We start from the raw sequence: 21,314 nt of genomic DNA, 5'->3' as shown, positions 1-21,314 counted from the left end.
GTCAGAAGAAGATGGCAATGGTCGTACTCGGAGCGCCACGTCTTGCCTGAGCACGCCTTGCCTGTTTGCGCTCTGGCTGGCAGCAAACTGGGCAACACGCTTCACAGCCCTGATGGGCACAAGTCTGGGGCTCCAGTGCCAGACAGAAGAGATTTCCAGCCTCACTCTCCCAGCTACTCTTTCTTCAGTAATATATCCTAGCGGATGTCCCAAGTTTTTCAACCTGCAGTTTCACTGAAATGCCAGTTACCTTCTCATGGAAAGGAGAAAAGCCTTTTTCTCTTCTAGATATGTAGAACAGTACAAGTTATTTTCCTGCATAGCTCTGCAGCTTGCAAATACTTTCTTATAGCAGTGCCACATGGCCATTACAAAGCAACACAGGAGGCCGTATTAATCTGACAATCAGCTTTTTAATGCAGGCTACCCCCTGCCATACTGCATGCAGGTGGCATTGGAACATTTTCCCGCAGCTCAGCTACGCTTAACAGTCTTCTATAGCATCCCTCTGTTTATAGACTATCTTTCAGTGAACCAAAAATCACTGCTGCATTGAATATTTTCTCCTTCCTTGGGTCTAATTCAGCTTTTCATTTATCCTCACCTTGCCCTCTTTCACCTGCTCTCTGTCTGCTTTCCAGGGAACGAACGTGCGGAGGGGAAGTGGAGACCTTTCTTCTCCTGCACCTCGTGTCTGCTCTCTGCTTGTCCACTGACAGTCCAAAGGGCCGGGGGCCAGCTACCCCCTGCACCTTGGGCTCACTCTCTTACACCTTCTTAGTCCCTACACTGAACTGCTTGATAGATAGCCAGCGAACCAAGGAGAAAGAGATCGTGAGAAGAAGGACGAGAGAAATAATTTCTCAAATTAAATAATGAAGCTCATTCAGTTTCTCATTTCTCTACCTCTTGCCCAGCTCTCCTCTCCAAGAGCATGTAACAAACCAAATTTAGAGCCTCCAGACTGCAATCAAGTCCATTCACTGCAGTGATGTGAAATTCATGAGACGTGAATGAAGCTGAATTTCTGAGCAATTGCATGGATTTTCAGCACAGTGGGGGAAGGCGTGCAAATGCCACCATCGGTGACAGCCACATACCCAGCGAGCTGCCCGAGCGCACACACGCAGTGTGGTTGTAAAGGGGTGAGGGGCTGGGACTTGCTTCTGCCACGGTGAGGGGGTGATGATGGAGGCAATGACTGCGGCTCCGGTTGTGTTTGAGAGTCTCCCTGCACCGGGACTGAGCCATAGCTCCTGCTCTGGGGAGGGCTTCACTCTTCAATGCACTCATTGCACAACTGTTACAAGCAATGATGGCAGGTGCACAATATAATTTAATTTTTAAAGAAAAAAAAAAAAACAGCAGGGTCCTGAGAAGGGCTGGGGCGCAGCACTGTCCGCTGCTGTTAAAAATTCACAACGGCAACTCTTAAATCTTTCTGGCACAAGCTTCACCACTCATGTTTGAGAAGTTGCTAAGGTAGGGGAAGAGCCCTTGGATTTGCTAGGAGGCAGGAATTAGGGAACTGAGGTGAGGGCTCTGAGGCCACTGGGGATAAAGGAGCTAGAAAGATTTTGGGGACTTGCCTTTGGCTTGCCTCGCTGGCTGGGCAAAGGCAGTGCCCAGCTAATGAAAAGAGCCTTGCTCCTCATCCCCACAACCCCGTCTTCCTCCCTCCCGGCTCTCCTTCTTTCACTACTCACCAGGACTAAACATAGTAGCTATGGGCGCATGGGGCTAAGGGCAGGTCAGGAAGGAGAAAATATTGGAAAGGGGGTCTGAGCATTGAGTCATCCCAGAGGGGGATTTGTTTTCCAATTAGTAACAAAGTCCATTAACAAACTCTATTTAGAGGGTTTTTCACTTAAGTGAGACTTTGCTAAATTAGTAGCCATCAGTTCTGTCTTGGATAGTGAATCTGTCAAATTCCATGGATTATCCAGCATACAGCCCCCCTCCTGAAAAAAAAATTAAAAAAAAAGAAAAAAAAAAAAAGAAAAAAGGAAAATACGACAATACGGTGAGTCACGATCAGAAAAAAGGAGCTTGCTTTAAGAGCAGCATATGCCAGTTTTTCCAATCAAAGCACCTTGTTGTGTTTTTTAGTAGTTTTAGTAGTAGTAGTTTTTTGGACTTCAGTTTGCCTTACCAGCAAAGGGAAATGAATAAAAAGGGGAGCACTGATGATTCTTAAAAGGCACTGAGAAGGCAGGTGGAACCTTTTCACCAAAAGAACAAAGCAATTGCAAATAATAAAATAAAAGGAACTTTTAAAACTAAGGAAAATAAATCTCTATTACCCTCAAAAAATAACTCGGACTCAAGAGGAGAGTCACTGAGAAGACAAGCTGAGTGCTTACACAGATAAAGGCATTTGGGCATGTCGTAATTCATGAAAATAGCTTAAAATTGATTTAACCCCATGTTTCAAAGACTAAATCAATCTCTACTTAGGCAGGGCAGATGACCTCACACCTACCTTCTATTCATTTTCTGTGCTTCAGCCAAGGCTTTTAGAGTTGGCCTCTTGCAGGGGCGTGACTGTGGACCAGGAGGAATATGGGCTTTGACCTAACTGGTGCTAACTGGCATCTTATTTTTCAACAGGGCTGTCAGGTCTGGCCCATGATGAGTGCAGGAGGGAGGATTCCCAGGGGTTGTTAGTGCATGGCCCTTGCAATAGGCCGGAGCCTCAGAGTGAACCTGGCTCAGTGGTATCGTTCCATACAAAAATGACTGTAGCCATGACCACTCAGCTTTCCAAGGCAGCATCTCTCAGCACATTCTCCCATCCCTTACACACAAGCGCACACACGCTTCAGTGACAGCTATTGTTCTTGTGCAAGGACAGTGAGACCTGTATTAAACATTTACTTCTGCAATTTCTTCCTCAAAATCATCTTCTGGGATGTTCTGAAAGAGCTTAGGACATACGCAATAGTCTAGTATTACGGTCTACTATGATAGTCTACTATTATAGTTTACTGTATTCAAGCTACATTTATCTACTGCTTAGGTAAGAAAATGTCACAATAAAGGTGCTGCAGGATGGCATTAATGAACCTTGTCCTGCCTCCAGTGGGGGAAGGCATGAAGAACTAGAACTTAAGCAGACAGCAGTTTGAACAGGCTCAGCATCTTTGACATTTAAACAAGAGATTGCTTCCTGCAGCGACCATCTGCCCAAGCTTCGAGACACCAAATTATTTACCAGGAATCATAGCAACACATCAAAGAAGTTGCTTTTGATCTTTGCAATGGTCTTAAGAAATATCCTTCGTAGAAGTGAGTTTGGTGACATCTGAACCCTTACTCTAGAGAAGTGCTCTTCCTAGGCTGTAAACACTGGCAGCAAGCTGTTGCAGGACAGGAGGACCAGCTTGAGCAGATGGATGATCTTCAGTCCGCAAAGCGGGAAAATAAGGTGCTCCCCATATTCTCACTCACTGTCCTATCCGTCAAATTTGGGCTGTTATTATTGTAATTAGGAACTAAATGTTTTGGATGTCTTTTAGTGGCCAGCTAAGTCAACCGGTCATTTGATGCTTAACAGGAGTATTATGGTCTGTTGCTTGTTGGTCTTTTCCTCTCATTGGCTTACTGGAACGGAAGAATGATGGTCTCAAGTATTGCATCACTACGGCAGTAATCAAATTAGCATGAGGTACGCATCCCCAGATTGCCGTTTCTGCACCCAGGGCGCGTGCTTCGACAAACGCAGGATGAAGGGAGGGAGCGCCCGCAGCATCACCCACCTCAAAGCCCCCGGTCTGAAATCAGACCCAGATCCTAAGATTTGTGTCTCAAATCGTGAGGTTTTGGATTGTGGATTGGTTTATTACTTATTTATTAACTTCTTTCAAATTTTCTTTTGCTGCTACAACCTCTAGAAATTTACCAGCACCCCTCCTGCTCCTGCCAACAGCTCCTATTACTGCGTGGTTCTAGGAGTTGAGACTTAGCCCATTACCTAAATGTTTATGGAAAAAAAACAAACAAACAAAAAAAAAAACCCAAACCCAAACACTATGGATATCTTTTAGAAAAAGCTTGAAAAGCTTCACTGAAGTTTGAAAACTCTTCCAAATATTAAACTTTTGCCCTTATTGAGATTCAACCCTCCTTTTAATCAGTAAACCCACAGCTAAGCATCTGGAATTAAAGTTAATATTTAGCCTTTGAATAAATAAGGGACCTTTTGGGAATAATGTGCTTATTGGCGAACTCTGAAAAAAAGACATTTATAAGACTGTTGCTTTTGTTTTATATTGTATGCGCTTTGCTGGCAATTGGTACGACTAAAGCAAAAGTGGCAGAGGCAGCTTTTTTATTTTTAGAAACAAAGACATCCACAGCAATGATTTGTAAAACCTCTCTAGTGAAGACAAAGGGTATCCTCTCCATATACTCACTTGAGAAAGAATTTGTTTTCAAAAGGCAAAAGTTGATTTCTAAATAGAGGGAGTCAGGCTTCTGTAGAAACACCATGGTCATTCCATTCACAGAACTGCTCAGGACCCCTAGCTGTGGAAGAGGTCCACCGTTGCAACAGATGCCACACAGCACAGAAACACGGCTTTATTCCTCTTACTGCTAACAGCTAACGTAGAGCAGACAACCCTACTCATATATACACTAAGTACACTAGATATATTTACTGCATAGTTCTTTAAAATCTAATGAGAGGAGTACTCTGTTCTGTTATAAAAATTCAAGGCTAATTTACACATGATAAATGAGCTGAGCAGCAAGGTTTGAATAGTTCTAGACTGCTGGGTTTCCCCAGTCCCCTACCAGGTGTACCACAAAATCATAAAATATTCTTTCATTTCTTGCTGGTCTACAAACACTTGCCCAAAACGTTACGTCATAAGGAAAAAATAATGTTTTGCTCCCTTCTCCAACAAAAAGGCCAGTTAGTCCTTCTCCTTGTGTCACCAGAAAAGACAAATATCCGTATCAGCCATTACTTTCACTCCATACCTTAAAAAACAACCAACCAACTTACCTTGACTTCTTTCACTCTCCCTTGTTCACAGTAGATACGTTCTCAAACGCTTACCAGATTTCCATCCTCTGCTGCACTGACCTCCTCTGGGTGTGAAGTTTCCCGTCTTCCACAATGCTCCAGTGTTCCGAGACCTCCATTTTTCTCAGCGCCTCCAAAACCTTCTCCCCTCCTCCCCAGTTACTTTCTCCTTTCCTAAATTCACTTCATTGGATCACTTTCAAAGCTTCTGTACTTTGCTCTTCCTCAGTAATTTCCTAACTTCTCCTTTTTTTAAAACAAACAAACAAACAAACAAAAAAAACCCCCCACGCCCACCCACCCTATCCATCTCCTCACACTTTCCCTCTCCCCTCACATCATTCTTCCCTTGCCCAGCTATCTTCAGTTACTGCCAGCTGAGTTCTAGGTAATTCCCATTTCTCTTCCCTCACAAATCTCTCATCTCCTTAAATAGTTTTAGTTTTCCCATCTCTCCCTGTTTCTGTGATTTATATCCCTTCCCCAAGTCCTTTCAGCCTGCCTGCATTGTGAATCAGGACATCAAAATGCTGTGATAATGTTATTTTTCATTTGCTGTGGGAATTCTTTTTGTTGATGTAAGCCAAGTTTGCGAAGACTGTGTGGTGAATGTATATTTTAATGATAACAGGGTAATGAGGCCTCCAGTACCCTCATCCACCTGGTTTAGAATTCTTTCCGGCATTCTGTAATTCCCGATGGAGCCTCTCAGCGTCTGCCATCCTTGGCAAGAACGGCCATTGAGCAAAGCCTCTCTCTTCCCTGCTCCGCTTTCCCTCCTTCACTTCCTCTTCCCCATCCAAAAACGTGGGGAGAACGGGTAGAGCCTATTACACGGACTGAACCGCCCTCCTGCCCAAATAATTACTCCTAGGAAGCAACGCACAGGAATGTTCAAATTCACGTTCCTTTGCACTACATTTTCTCTTCTAAATCAAAGGGAAATTAAGACATATCTGTTGTTGCAAAGAACGCATCCTCACGGACCTAGTAGTGAAACCAACTATTTCACCAGCGCTACAGATTCATGCATGGAGAACGTGAAGCGGCATTGTAGTAAGACTGATGGAGAGACAAGTTTGTGTATATGTGGGGGGGTTATGCCCATGGAAATGCAAGAACCGAGAGGCATGGGGTCTCAAAGTCACAGAGAATCCCGGTGCTGACTGTAAGAAATAATTGTATTTGTCACTTCACAAACATTGTAAGAAAGAATACAAATGAAGGCAGTAATAGGGTTATAGCTACCAGGCAAAAAAAAAAAAAAAAAAAAAAAAAAAAAAAAAAAAAAAAAAAAAAAATCAATGGTTGCACAAAGAAAAAACACAAAACTACTTAAAACAACCAAATCTTTTAATTAGAAAGCAACAAACATGCAAACAGCAGGTATAGAAATTTATTTGAACCAACGTTTTTACTATAATGAAAGTTACTTTAAAACATTGATCCAAGCTCCCACATTTGCAGGTTAAGGAAAATATTGCACTTTGCATCTTCTAGCACCCCTCATACATGGCAAAACATTTTAAAAACATTTTTGCTTATTTTACTTGCACACTCTCCCAAAGTCATGCACACAGTCATTCAAAAACAAAAGGTTAGGTTATCCAAAAGCAATACCTTAGAATTGCACTAAAGCTCTGTAAGGAAAAATATAATTAATGTCTTATACAAATTCCATTAACGTCTAGGTGCTTGCACACAACTGCCGGTTACTCTTCATCTTCGTTTTCATTTTCCTGGCCAGATCCTTCTGACCTGTCACCTTCCAATCGATCTGTAAGACACAGAGATTTCGTAAAGAGAACCTTTGAAGTTTTGAGGTTTGGGTAAATATCTATAGTATGCTATCTCCCTGGGCTATTACACAACAGTGGCTGTGGGTTATAGAGTAGAAGAAAGTTCATATGGACTGACAGCAGAGATTGGGTAGAAATGTTACCACAAGAAAGGAGAAGAGGAGAAAAGCCCTAAAGGATTGCCAGGCATAAAAGCGAAATTTGTGTACAAAGGAGAAACCTTGCAGCTGCTGACTGGTTGTCAGCACAGGGAAGATGAATGCAAGCATAACATTAAAAAGAGATGGTGAATGCAAGGGATTGAAACACTGTTCTGGGGAGCTAAAACTAGAATAGCCGCAGTTAGAAATTCGTATACTCCGGAAAACTGGGGAATCGCTATCTGTCACTGTATATATCAGAAAACGTACCTTCTGACATAAAAGTTTAGAGAAAGGTAAATCCAGAAATGTGTGAGGCAACATGACTGGATCAAGACATATCACTCAAACAACATGCACTGTCAGGTTAAGAAACACTCCACCCAGCCATAACACAGATTTTTGCTGAAACCATTGTAACTTAAGTGTTGGGCAGTTCTTTGAGTATTTTACTCCAAAGAAATCATAACAATGAAGAAAAAAACCAAACTACTATATTCATTTACAGCAGGGGTGAGGCACACCACTGGGCTGGATACAGTGGCATCCTCCTGGCTCTCTAATTCTCACAGATCAGTGAGAGGTGAAAGAGGAGCAGCAGCTGCTGCCAGGCAGAGCTTCCCTCCTTCCTCATCACTATAAGCCCACTGCTCTTCTCAGCCAGTGCCGGAGCCCCCATATTCAATATCTACAGTCACTTTCACCCTCATCCTACAGTTCTGTTAGGTTTCAGCCCCATACGCCACACCAGCCTCCCAAAACATACCAGCCTCCTTGCTTCCCACCCAGTACGACATCTCTCCATTGTCCTACATCTTCAGTATCAACACACTGCAGTCAGCCTCTTCAGCACTAACACCCAGGAACACCAGTTCCCAACAACAATTCCCGATGCAACCCCTCTTATCACCAGTTTCAGTCCCTAGGGAACTGCTCCTTCACTGAAGGGACACCCTAGTACCTGCTGCCCCAGGAACAGCTGCCAGCAGCCTCACTGATATCTCCCACAGTCCTGTACCTTCACCCCCTCCTCTGTCCCCAGACAATTCCAAGCCCACAACGATAACCAGTTTATCTCATGACTCATTCCAGTCATCCCCAATAGTTTTCCCATCACATAGCACTCACCTTAAAGACCATTCCTTAGAAAAGGGAGTATTTTTCAACATCTAATTAGTACTACATTATGTATAAACCATTTCGGGATGGATAGTATGGCAACATCTAAAAATATATTTTGCTCTTGCTCTTTGTTTTGAGGTAAAAAAATAACAGCTGCAAAAATGTTGCAAGTCTCACACTAAAGAAGCAATTCCTAAGTACTTCTATTAAAAGACCCTTAAACAACCCTTGAATCTTCTCAACCAACCCCAAGTGTAGCCACAGACAGCTGAAGATCTTGATGGTTCCCCAATCCATCTGCTATTTCATAGACCAATATGGTGGACAAGCTCTTCAGAAGTCTCTCACCTGCTCTTATATGATTCAACGAAGCCAACATTCGTAACATAAAAGAAGCTGGAACGGTAATAGTGTTTCTGGTCTCTTCCAGCATTAATTCATTACGTGTTATAACCTGGAGGCAGGAAAGAGGGGGGGGGAAGCATCAAAAATAAACACAAAATTGTACTGCATCAATATTGTTTGCAGATAAAAAGTTCCTATGCAAAAGGCATTTACAGTGTCCAAAATTACAATAAGGGAACAATATTTTAATAATTACCATTGAATACAGTTATACTGATTGCATGTGGTAAGAAAAGTCAGACAGAGGACTCTGCCTCCAGATATATAATTGTCTATCTAAACAACATTCTAGTGAGATTATCATTCCGTCGTCCACATACGTGGTAGATATTAAGATGAGCAACTGAGAAAAACTTCTGGAAATGAGATCTTGCACGAAGTAAGGAGGAACGATGACAGAAAGTACTGTTTCAGATGGCAACTGTTGTAGAGAACAAAGTGCTAGCACCAGTGCTGGCCAAGAATGTGGGAAGGAAAAGCAATGAGGTTACCCTAAACTCCTACCTTCATGCTGCTTGAAACTTTTGGAGACAATCCAAGGAACACAAGCAATTAGTCTATCCCAGTTCAGGAACATTCTTCAGCTCCATAATTCTTTCTAAACAGATCTATAGCTTGCCTCTAAATGACTTGAAAGAGCCAGCTCCGAATGTCTTAGTTTCAAGGGAAAAAAAAATCACTAATGAATACTTTTAGCTCTTTTGCCTCCTTCCTTCCGTGTGGTAGTTCCTTGCCATCCTTCTTGCTTTGCCATTAAGTTCCAATTCCACACCTTAGCTTGTCTCTCAGCTTTCAGACTACGTTCTTTCATTATCACTAAGCATAAAAATTTCTGACCCTTATTCAGTCCTTCCTCCCAGATCAGCTGCTGTAAGGCAGGAAAATAACGCATTCCTCTTTCTCCCCGAGACTCCTTCTCGGGCCTGTTCCTCTTGTGAGGAACATGTTCTTGCGAATGTCTGCAGTGGCCTTCTCCTAGCCAAATCAAAGCGCCTCTCTTCTGTCATTCTCATCTGTTTACCAGGAACTTTCACAGCTGATCACTCCCTAAATGAAGCAAACTGAGAAGACAGCAGGCTGCCACTTTTCCTCTTTCACCTCCTATTTCTCTCGTGCATCATCAGCAACACCCTTTTGACAGCCTGCCTCTGATGCTTTTTCTCTCTCCAGAGATTTGTTCCCATCCCCGCTGTCTTCTTCTATTCACTAAGGTCATGGCCTCTCTTAATTGTAAATACAGTTGTATATCCATACTGAACTTTCCCCACACACAGTGCTTCCTCCCTATACCTTCCCTTCTATGGAAAATTCAGTTCACGTCTCTTGGACACTTACTCTAGCCAAACTTAATACAGTGAAAACTGTTTCATTGCTATAAACCTGTTCTATCCTCTACACAGGTATTTCAATATGGGGATTAAATTAAAAAACAAAACCAAAAAAACATGTGAAATTACAAACCATACTGCAGTCAAATTTTCTGTAAGTTCTACATTTTTTTATTAAAGAAAAAATAATTGAATCTCTAAATAATTTGCTATTATTTAAAATTAAGTGACAAAAGTATCAGCACAATAATTACTTTTAACACACATTTATATTTAGCCGCATTTCTAAACCCTGAAGGCTCCAAAACACATCCTAGATTAAAATTATCATACAATATACACAGAAGTGTCATTTCACCCAGTGCTAGTTCTGCCAAAGTAATGGGAAAGGTTCAAAAATCACAAGTGGATAGTTTGGGGGTTTTTAGGGGAATGGGGAGGAGGGTGGCTAAGGGTTGTGGGTTTCTGTTTGTTTTAAATATATGTAGCACTAATATTGAGAAATAATAATTTAAAAACAGAACAAAAACCCCACCAGTCTACTATATCCCTGCTCTCCAAGAGTTTGCACAAAAAAAAACCCAAACCCCACAACCAAGTTTGCCCTAATATATTACTTCCAGAAAAACATTTAACATTTTAATACATTTTAATGTAAATCACTAAAATATGATTATTCAGCAGTCAACTATATGATCGTCATAGGCCAGTTGCTATACATTGTTATTGCTTTGGGGGTATGAAAACAACGTGTTACAGAACTCTACCTACAGACTTTTGTAACTGATTGGCCTTCAATGTTTGCTTTATTCCATGAAGTTCCCAATTTGCAATCTTAAGGTTAACTCCCTTTTATGCCACAGAATATTTAACAAGATTGATTTTTGCACTCCCTGTTCTTCCGTATATCATTTTATTTCCTTCAGTTAATTTATTTGTGTAAGGACAACCACTACCTTCATTTCTAATTCCTGCCAGTTTCCTTTTATATCTGACTGTCCATACTTTTTCCAACTTCTTTCATGTACGTAATACCATATCATGTAATTTCTAGGAGAGTTAATGAAATACAAAGTGCCTCTGTGTGCTGCCAATGATATGAAAGTTAGCTATTATAAAGGGCAGCTTTTTATTTGTAGCTCATTTGTTGAACATTAAATAACCCTGCTAATTCAATATCAGTAATTTACACCAAATGCTTTTATAGAATTGGAAGATGCACCATTACCATGAAAAAGGAGGAAAGGTTCTTACCTCATCTGCAAGTTTTCTGTTAAAAATCTTGGATTCTTCCAATGGTGACCAAATCTTTATATCATAATCAATACCCGAAGAGGCCAGAACTAGAAGTAATAGTAATTCTAAATTAAATGTGTTATGTCTTTACCAGTATTTTCTGCACTTAACTGGAGTTGAAGAAAAATACTTCACTTAAAGCATTTATTTGCAAATGTCAATTCGCATGCTGAACATACAGCTATGTAATTACTAAGTCTCCATACAAGATCTGAGCTATAGATTTTACGTTTTTGAATATACACATAAAAACATACAAAGAAAACGCATACAAACATCAAGAGCCTACTTTTTTAAATAAAAAAAGCGCACCAGGATATACATAAGATAGGAGCAGAAAGTAAGAACAAACCCAGCCACTACTAATGTATTTCTGCTGACAGCCTGATAAGTATATGCATTAATAACAAAGCCTTAGGATTTGTAGACCCAGATGCAAAGACAGAAGCAAGATAATTTCAAACGTATTTTGACATTTGATAATTTCAGTATATTTCATGTAAATTTATTTGATATTCAAATATAAAGAAGCAATGGATGTTCTTATAAACGCTTGTTAAAATATGGAAAACAAAGTTGCAGAACATGCTCTAGATCACTGCACAAAACCACTACAGGAATAAAAATTCCATAGAAAGATCTGTACAAGATTAACTGCCCTACAAGGAGGATGACCTCTTCGTTACATTTTCAGTGTGTGACAGGGAAACAGTCACACTCCATCAAGAAATCAGTAAAGCTACAGGGCATTTTTGAAAGGTGCTTCCAAGGGCAGTGTCCAACCTAGCCACACACTCCAAACATGTACAGGAACACAATTCCAATTAAGCATTGTAAAGTTCAAGGCTGGTCCAATGTAGGGCAGTATTCCATGTTTCCACAAACTGTCTGAAAAAAAAATCAGCTTCTTCTAGTATTATTATAACTTTATTTGCTTATTTATTTACAGCTGACGGTTACTCTGCAGCCATATAAGCTATGAAAAAAGAAATAACATGAATACTTTATTTGATTGTGTCAGAAGCTGCAGAATGGTTCAGATTTTCCATCTACACGTCAGATGACATATGATTCCTTCTACTACTTTGGTCCATCTTTTCTATAAATATTTTCCCCCAAATACAAATTAATAGAATTTCCATGAATTTCATTCATTCTTCTGATCTCACAGAGCCAGTGAGAGTCAGACACCCACTTCACTCAACTTTTTGAACAGAGCCGATTATAGAGACCAGATTCCAATATCAATTCCCAAAGTGTTCCTGGCATTTCAGTCACCCTGTATTCTCCTCATTAGTGTCATGGAAAACATTTAATGTATTGAGGGGAGCAAGAAATGGAGGTTCTTCTTACTACATCCTAACTTTCTATAAATACTATGTCAGTAATGTTTTCATTCCAAGATGTTATTGACTAAAGGGGGTTTTAAGGGCCTAAGGTCATTAGTAGAAGACAAAATTAAAAGTAGTATTATCTAATTTGCATGGGAAAAAAATGAACAACAGTTCATTAATCATTACAATGATCTGTTGAGGAAAGAATTTAAGACAGCTTTAAAATGCTTTACTACAGATAACCTGAACATGCAGACTGTGAAAAATGATTATCTTACTTGGGTCAAATGGATGAGGCTGAAGACAGTTCACCACATGATTATCAGCTTCCAGCAGCATGAGATGTTCGGCAGTATGTCGATCCCATATAAAAATATGGCCACAGTCTGAACCACTCATGACAAAGTTAGATCCCCAAAAATTGGCTTCCTTTATCTGCAGTAAAAACGAAAGTAACAATTACTTTATAAGACTAGCTTGGGAAGCACATCAAAGAGTATACTCCCATTTCTGCAATAACACTGCCTCTGAAGTAAGAACTCTGCAAATGCAGAAACAACATTTAAGGAAATTTAAAGGAAACATTTAAAGAAAAACTGTCAAAAAAAAGAAAATACAGAAGGATAAAGATCTCCAGAGCAAAGTGGCTGCCAACAGAAAAAAGGAGAGGAGTTGGGGTAGACTGAGCAGTTTGGAAATAAACAAGATGACAGCAGATTTGCCACTTTCCAAAGTGACTGAAGGGTATTGCAGAAAGATCCAAGGTCCTTGAGAAGGCGCCCAGAAAACCAGCCACCTCTCGCCACAACTGAATAGGTTGTTGCAGTGCCTCACAGTCCGTGAAGTGACGCAGACAGCGTGCGCTTGGGCCGTTCCCTTCCGGCAGCTTCTCCGGGAAGCTCCGCCGGCGCTAAGGGAGGCTGAGGGAAGGCTGCCTTTGGAGCAGGGGGACCGCCTCAGCACAGATGGCAAAGGCTTCCTGTCGCGTTCTGCCTTTCTTCCCCTGCCATCCATGCACAGCCTCTGCTCCTTCTCTCCATGCGATGAAGAGAGGAACAACATCCTCCGGGCAAGAGGGGGGGTTTAGGGAACAGGATGCTCATGCTTTACGCTAATATACTATATAATGGTTTATTACATCATCTCTTTCCCTTTCCTTCTGTGAAGTGCTGTAATTCAGTAGGTATATAAATGCCTTAAGCTCCATAAGTATTCATGGCTCGTCAGCATCATTGTTCTGGATAGCATTGTTAGCAAAGGCGTAGGAACACGTTTGTAACAAAGTGACCATCTCTCCCCTCAAAATGACTAGACCGTCTTGTCCCCGATTCTGAGAATTAAAGAAAATAACAGATACAGTCAATGACAAGATAGATAGCTTGACCTGTAATTGACTTGAAAGAGCCTTTGGGAGAGAAGCGAGTAGATTTATCTGAACTTTTTTCTCCTCTTTGTTCCCATCCCTCTCTCCAAAATATGGTAGTGCCATAGGATTATAAGAATAATGTTATTATCTGATAATCATTTATACATTAGTTATATTTTTGTATGGATTCATGTATTTATTATTTATATTAGACTATAATATTTTAATTTCTTAAACATGATTGATTTATAAATAATTATTTGTGTAGTAAATACTGTATTATTTATTAATTGCGTATTTACTAATTCAGTGGGGAAACCCAGGCTCCTTGAGTGTTTCACAGATCTGCAGTCTCATGAGTTTTGGAACTGAAGGCAGCTGAAGCAGTCTGTCCTAGGAAACAGAGTAGCATTACCATGAAAATGATCATGTAAATGACAGAGAAATTGCAGGCCAGGAAAAAGTGGCAGTAATATCAGATATCCATTTGCTTGAAATATAATGTTGATATTCCTCTACACCTGTCACATTCAAGATTCCCTTATGATTACAGCCTGAAAGAATGTGGCTTATTCAATTTCTGAGCCAAAAAAGCCACTCTAGAGTATTTTTTTGAAGAAGCAACTATTAGGTTTGTTAGATGTAGAATAACCTTTCCATGCCAAGGCCTCTCTTGCCCTCCCTTCCTAAAAAGATGTTACCCAAATGAAGCCAATTAGCCAGAGCAAACAAGAATGGGTCACTTCCTTCACTAATGATTAGAATCTTCTTCAGAAATCACTTCTGATTTTACTCAGAGTAGGACATCAAAATAACCATTGTTAAACTTCTTAAAATAGGAACAGGCTAGGCAGCAGTATCTTTCCCCATTGCTGTCCTTCATTATCTATAAGGTGAGAGGTTAGACGGGGTGGCAGAGGGAGACATTGCTTCAAGAACAGTCACAACTCATTCACAAGATGTGAGCTGAAAGCTCCACAACAGTTCGATGTCTGTGGTGGAGAAAAGAGTCTGGAAGCTAAAAATGTAATCCTACACACAAGATTACACTTCAAACAGTTACCAGTACCTCTTACAAACTCTAAACTGACATACACTGGGCAAGAGAGATCCCTATGTAAGCAGAAGTTTCCTGCGCAGCAGCTTTCAGAGTTCACACAGATGATGTCCAATGCTTGAAGTTTAGCATAAAATAATTTCCTAATTTTTGCTATTTAAGAACATCTCCAGCATAAGGGACAGAATTTTGAGTTTGAAACCATTTACACAGAATCCTACTATGGCATTATTTTCCAAGTAGCACATCATAATAAAGCTCTAAAGAGGACGGTGCCTGCATCCTTATCTTTCTTTTTGCATAGTTTTCTCAGAAAACACATTGGAGAAAAGGACAGAGACATTGTCTTGCTCTGTGCTTTGCCCTAGCTATCTTGATTTAAAAACCACCATGATAAAGAATCATATTAGTAACCTGAACCCTTACCACTGTTAAAAATGTGTACTTTATTTCCAGCATGAGTATGTCCAGTTTTAAATTTCAGGCTTGCTAGATCTTTGTCTATAGCATATGTACCAAGGATTGCAGTCAGTGCAATAGTCATCCTGATGTCTAAAAATAAGCCAGAGAAACTGCAATCCTGGATTCTGTAGCAGAAGACATGTTTCCAATATATTAATCTTTTGGCAGCTTTTGTCTTATAGCTCCTCTTAATATATATTTTCCATTATCATGTTAGAAGTACATCTGAATTATCTCCAATAATAAATAACTTTATATTTTGATTCTCAATTATGACTTCTTCCTGCTTTCTTTCTATTCTCTTACGTAACCGCCAATTGCTAATATTCATAAAACCTAATTTTAGCACCACATACATTAACAGAATTGAAATTCACATTTAAAAATTTTGTTTTCAAAGTCATATACATACTCAATTCTACTGTATGCATACACAGCTTATCCCATTTATTAGGTACACACAGATGCTCTAGTGAAGAAAAGTTTCTTTAAAGTCAATATTTTAAAAGGGGGACTCGAGACTTGGGGTGAGTGGAATAGAGGAAGAATGGCATATATATGAAAGGAGACAAGACTAGGACTGGAGGGAAAAGTAGTGAGGAAGAGACAGAAGAGACATAGAACTGAAGGCACATGGCAAAAGACAAATTTTGAAGAAAAAGAAAGGGATTTGGGGCTCACAAGAGCAGTTTTTCCTCCAAGAGCCAGAGAAACAAGAAATCCCAGCCCCCCATCATTCCACTACCATCTCCCCCCCTGCTGCCATACTTTCAGGTCTGTTTCACAAAAAAAAAAAAAAAAAAAAAAAAAAAAAGTAACACCCAGTACTCTACTGACATTCGAGCGGTTACATGGCAAGGATCTTTGCGCTGGACCTAAAAATGTTCCAACCCTGCCAAGGGTGCAAGCAAACATCAATATCATGCTACTTATCTTTTGCTTTCTGACAATATGAGAATCACACTTAAAATATGCTTATTAAAAAAATTGTAAGATTGTCAAATTAAGTTCTCAAAAGTAAGGGAGTACCAGAATTATTCAATTTGCCTGCATAACCCTAATTCACTCTCCTTATACGTATATATGTATGAAAATATTTCATGTTCATGTAATCGACAAGACAACTTTATCCCTGGGCTGCTCAGGTGTGTAGGAAACAAGACCTCTCTAAGCTGTCTCCTTCGCAATTTTAAAAGGGAAATACCATCAGCCCTCGCCTTGCAGGAAAGAGGGTACCGATCAAAAAAATAATTAAAATGAAGTTTGCCACCATAGAAGCAAACAGGGAAAATAATATCAACTTCCACTGTGTGCATTCCTCATCACAGGTGCTCATGTGAAACAAAAGCAAAAACATCAACCCACATCACAAAGAAACCAAACAACAAAATCTGTGAAATAATCTGCATAATAAGACATACACAGATGGAGACTGAATTAAGGCCACTTAGGCAAGCTTAGTTTTAATATCACCTAACTACAAAGTGCTGGATGCTATGACTTTTAAACTAATGGGGGTTTGAGCAATTAAAATTAATTTCTGAAATACAATGCAAAACTCCTTGTCATTAATCAGTTTATTCTAAGCCTTGTTGCTTATGTAGACTGAAATGTGCATTTACTGAAGCATTTTCCCCAAGGGTAATCAAAGCCAATCACACAAACTCTAGAAAATTGCTTTTGGAGGTAGAGGGACTGCTCCTCAGATCATCTGCAAAATAATACACATGCTACTCCTACAAAATACCACCTAGTACTCAGAACTTCACATCTTCAAAACACTGTAAAAAGCAAAAAAATAGCAAGGAAAACAGCTTTTGTTTCTCATGCACCACTGCTTTACAAACACAGTAACTGCAATTTCCATAAAATACAAGATTTTGTATGAAAAAGACAGAGTATCTAGTAGTTAGATTACGATTCAATAACTAGCACTATTTCCTTTTTTTAATTCAGAGATGTCAAAGCTCTTAAAAATAATGATTTCATCCTCGCTTTCCCTTCCAAGCTGTTCAAAATTATTTTTTAATCTTTACCTTTAAAGAGCTTGGAGGGGAAAGCGAGGATTAAATCATAATTTTGAAGGTAGGCACAATTTATACCACTTAAGCTGACAGACAAAATGAAGTTAAGAAAAATACCCGAGATTTCAAAGGAAGTTAAGGGGAGAGAGTCTTAAACTCAAGAAAACTTAAATGCCTAACATGGTGACACATGAGTCACGCTAATTTTAATTTTCATTGAGAGCAAATTACATGGCTTCCAACTGAATATACAAGAAACAGTGCTTACAATACATTACAATATCCTTTTTGGCAAGCCTATCAATGTGGCAGCTACATTGATTCAGTCCATAAAATCTCTACAGTTCCCAAAACAGACAAAGACTTTGTACCATTGTTCGGGAGTTCCGATGACCTTTATAAACCATCTTTATTAAAGGACGTCTAATATTCAACGTTTCCAGTTCTTCCATTTCTTTTCTTTCTTTCCTCCTTCTGAAGAGCTCCTGAATGCGGGCAACAGCAGATCGTCTATAAATTGCAGACAAAGAGAACACTACTGAAAGTCCATCTCTAAACACTGAAATGGGCTATCAAAAAGGACTATAAAATAATAATTAGGCACTCAAACACACTCTCCATAAATTTGGAACAGACATCAACATTATCCCAAATGTAAAATTACAGACTTTAATTTTTTCCATCCTGGCTTAGAACAAGAATAGCATGCAAGACAGTGGAATGTCAAGTGATGCAACATTTTATTCCCTCTCTGAAGAACAAACTTCAGCTGATGGCAAAATTCACATGCTATTTTATTCTTCAGTGCTACAGATATTCTCCACCCACAATGAGTAAAAATTCTGAAGTGAAAAATCTATACCAAAACAGAAGTTTCTAAAATTCAAAAAGTTATTAAGGTTCTACTGCACCTTCCAGCATGAGTTGGTTTTTCCCCAAAATTTCATTAAATGTATTTCTCTTCACTACTTCTGTATGACAAGAATCAAGATTTAGACAGCTTTAAAAAAGTTCCTACTGAGGCAAGAGATGATTTGAGATCAACTATTGTAGCAACTATCCCATATGTTAGCAGTGAGGGATACAGCTAAAGATTTCTTAGAATAACAGAGAAAAATTAGCTAAATTATGTATTTTGGTTTGTGAATGTTTAATTCCAGGAATCTACTTTTTGATTAATCTGTGAAAAGACCCTGGTGCCAAATTTTTCCTGTTTAGCTCTTAAGTTTGCAGATCCCCATAATTCCAGCTATAACCAAACTGTCACATCCCAGCACCTACATCTAATTCTTTCTCTTCTTTTATTCCATGTCAGGATTGCTATTAGCTTTGAGGTCCTGAACACAGGCCAAGGGGAATGTCGCTCTCAAGAAGGAGCAGGTACAGATTTTAGCAGAACGCAAAGAGTCGAAGAATTAGAGGAATTTATATGATCCTGAGAAGTAAACTGAGCCAGAACTGAATATATTTGCAACCTCAGTACACTGCCACCAGAAAGCTAGTAACCTGAATTTGTCCACAAGTAATGTGATATGGTGTTTTAGTCACTGAGCCTGGAGACTCTTGCAACAAGTCCTTTTTTCCAGAAAAAAAACCCACCAGATCTGTCTCATAACTAACTCTCTTGGTCAGTGGTCTGCCTAGATTTTTGTTTCATTTTTGTCATAGGAGAAAGTTGGACCAAAAAAATTATGGTAAAGTGTTATCCTACACCTAGGCAAAGAAGGAAAATGAATGCAAGTAATGAGTCATTAATATAGATTTTTAAAACAAAAAACAAAACCAAGAAACCAAACTGTCATACCGAGACAGATCATCTAATACAGCTAAGCTTTTAAAAGATATTTTAATATTTATTTTTTACAGAAACTAGAAGAGATTTGTAAGCACTAGCCAACAGATCCACTTAACAGTGGACTATTTATTAAAACACATTTCTTAGATGTTTGTCTAGCAAACAATCCCCCAAAAAATAGACTACTACTACTTCCTTTGTGAGAGTTTTCTATCCCCTCAAAATCTTTTATCTAGGCAATTTTCTATTTCTTCCTTCTTATATTACGCTAAATAAATATACTGTATTTGTTAGTTAGTCCTTACAATATATGGAGCCTCAACTTTAAGTTTCAACAGATTTAAGAAGAGGGTTCTTCACAAAGTCTTCATACAATGGAGGAAAAAAAAGAAGCCCATGTTCTTTATCTACTGTGCTTTAAAGATTATGGAATTATTCTTCTCACCAGTTTAATTCTATGTGAAGGAAAAAGAAGGGTGGCATGCATGTGATAGGCTACATAAAACACTTACAAATAATTGTTTAAAGTTTCTGTATGCATTTGGTTTTGTACTTGTTTTTAAAAAACATGGGTTTTGCATGAGAAAGTAAAAGCAAGAATCCCATAATAACAACTACTCTGCTACCAACCCCATCAGTGATCACACAGCTTTGGAAACAGCACACACAGCTCTTCAGCACCGTAAGACCCTTTTGGTTTCAGAAGCATGCTTGCTAGCCCTACACCTATCACTTACTACGATTGCTATTTGTATTTTCGGTGTATCTATCCACATTAATTAATTAATAAAAGATGCGCAGTGAAAAAGCTGAGAACATCATTAGGATTGACAAAGCAGTAGACTTGTCTAGCTCTTTCAGAAGGGTTACTTGCTAGATAGCAGTAACAAGTCTTGGGATTAGAAGATGGTATTAAACTAACTAACTGGTAACCCAAAGTAGTTTCTTGCATAATTTTTTATCTTAGCATCTCTAGAAAAATTAATCTCCTCCTCTAAACTTCCCTAGGCTTGAATGCAGACATTACAAAAAAACCTCAAGACTATTCAGCAGTCAGAATCATGCATTTTTAAATAAAAGCAGAAGCACAAAAGCAACTTTTGGTAAAAACTGTCTTTCAACTAAATTCAGCTCTGCAGTTAAAATCCTGATTTGGGGTCTTATTTTAAAAGGCGTGAATGGATTGATATTTCGTTATCTTGTGAAGCTGACTATTACCTTCAGCAGGGAGAATGCAGCCAAGCACCCACGGCTATAACTGCGATACGGTTATCGGGCACTCTGGTAACACACTGCTAAAAGCAGGAACCTGGCAGAGGCAAGTCTCCAGGGAAGACAAATATGAGCCCAATCGAATGACATTGCAGAACAAAGAACACCACAAGAAAAAGGATTCTCTCTGAGAGGTGTTACTTTTCCATAACTACAGATTTTCTATACATTTTTTAAGTCACACAAAAAAAAACCAACTAAAAAATCCAAAATATGTGGTTTTGTGGCTGTTTAATTTTCATCTCTATTTGCGATAAGCAATTTCTGTCTGTGCCAACATAAACTTAGTAGCCTAGTCGCTTGGAGCATCAGCAGATAAAGCAGCGTGCTGTGCAATTCATACTGTTCTGAAGTTCAGCCTAAGCTAAGCCTGACTGCGAGCTGCTGCTTCCCTTCCAAACTGTGTACTCTTCCAAGCACAAAATGTCAGGTAATGAAATTTATGCACATTGTGTTGGCATTCCTCAGGCAACTCCATCAATTGATACAGTTGTATTATGTATTCACATTCAGGCATCAAACAACGAAGATGCCTGAGAAATGGTGGATATAGATTAATGTTATTAATTTTATGGTACAGAAAACGTTAGGTCTTGTAAAGCCAATGAAACTGAACTTTGTTTTAGTTATGCCCTTATACTGTAGGTAGTGCTCTGACTTCAGAATGATTCTGTACTACTGTCTGGTCTGCAGGTATAAAGTCTTTTTAAGTGTCTTTTGCCAAATGTTGTGGTACCTTAGTGCAATATCTTACGATAAAGTTGGTGTGTGTAGTCTCAGTAAGATTGAGCCCAAGATGATGTATGGTATTTTCATTACTTCAGTGGAGTGTGCTTTGTGGAAAGATGATTTTTAAGTATTATTTCCAAAAGTAAGAATATA

At 39.2% G+C, this 21,314-nt stretch overlaps 1 protein-coding gene across 4 annotated transcripts in view; it reads right to left on the bottom strand.

Moving 5' to 3' along the window:
* Nucleotides 1-6,373: 6,373 nt before the first annotated feature.
* Nucleotides 6,374-21,314, bottom strand: part of DCAF6 (DDB1 and CUL4 associated factor 6) — a 90,574-nt gene continuing 75,633 nt past the window's right edge. For all 4 annotated transcript variants that reach the window (XM_082304346.1, XM_082304347.1, XM_082304348.1 and 1 more), the window contains 5 exons: nucleotides 17,737-17,875; nucleotides 12,735-12,891; nucleotides 11,081-11,169; nucleotides 8,442-8,547; nucleotides 6,374-6,809 (listed from right to left, as the gene is read on the bottom strand). In XM_082304346.1, coding sequence (XP_082160472.1) covers nucleotides 6,745-6,809; nucleotides 8,442-8,547; nucleotides 11,081-11,169; nucleotides 12,735-12,891; nucleotides 17,737-17,875 — 556 coding nt within the window. In that variant the 3' untranslated portion in view covers nucleotides 6,374-6,744. The remainder of the gene's footprint in view (nucleotides 6,810-8,441; nucleotides 8,548-11,080; nucleotides 11,170-12,734; nucleotides 12,892-17,736; nucleotides 17,876-21,314) is intronic.

Source organism: Platalea leucorodia (genome assembly GCF_965183815.1).
Source record: "Platalea leucorodia genome assembly, chromosome: 2".
NCBI lineage: Eukaryota > Metazoa > Chordata > Aves > Pelecaniformes > Threskiornithidae > Platalea > Platalea leucorodia.
Note: the sequence above shows the minus strand (reverse complement) of the source record. Positions and strands in the feature narration are given on the sequence as shown.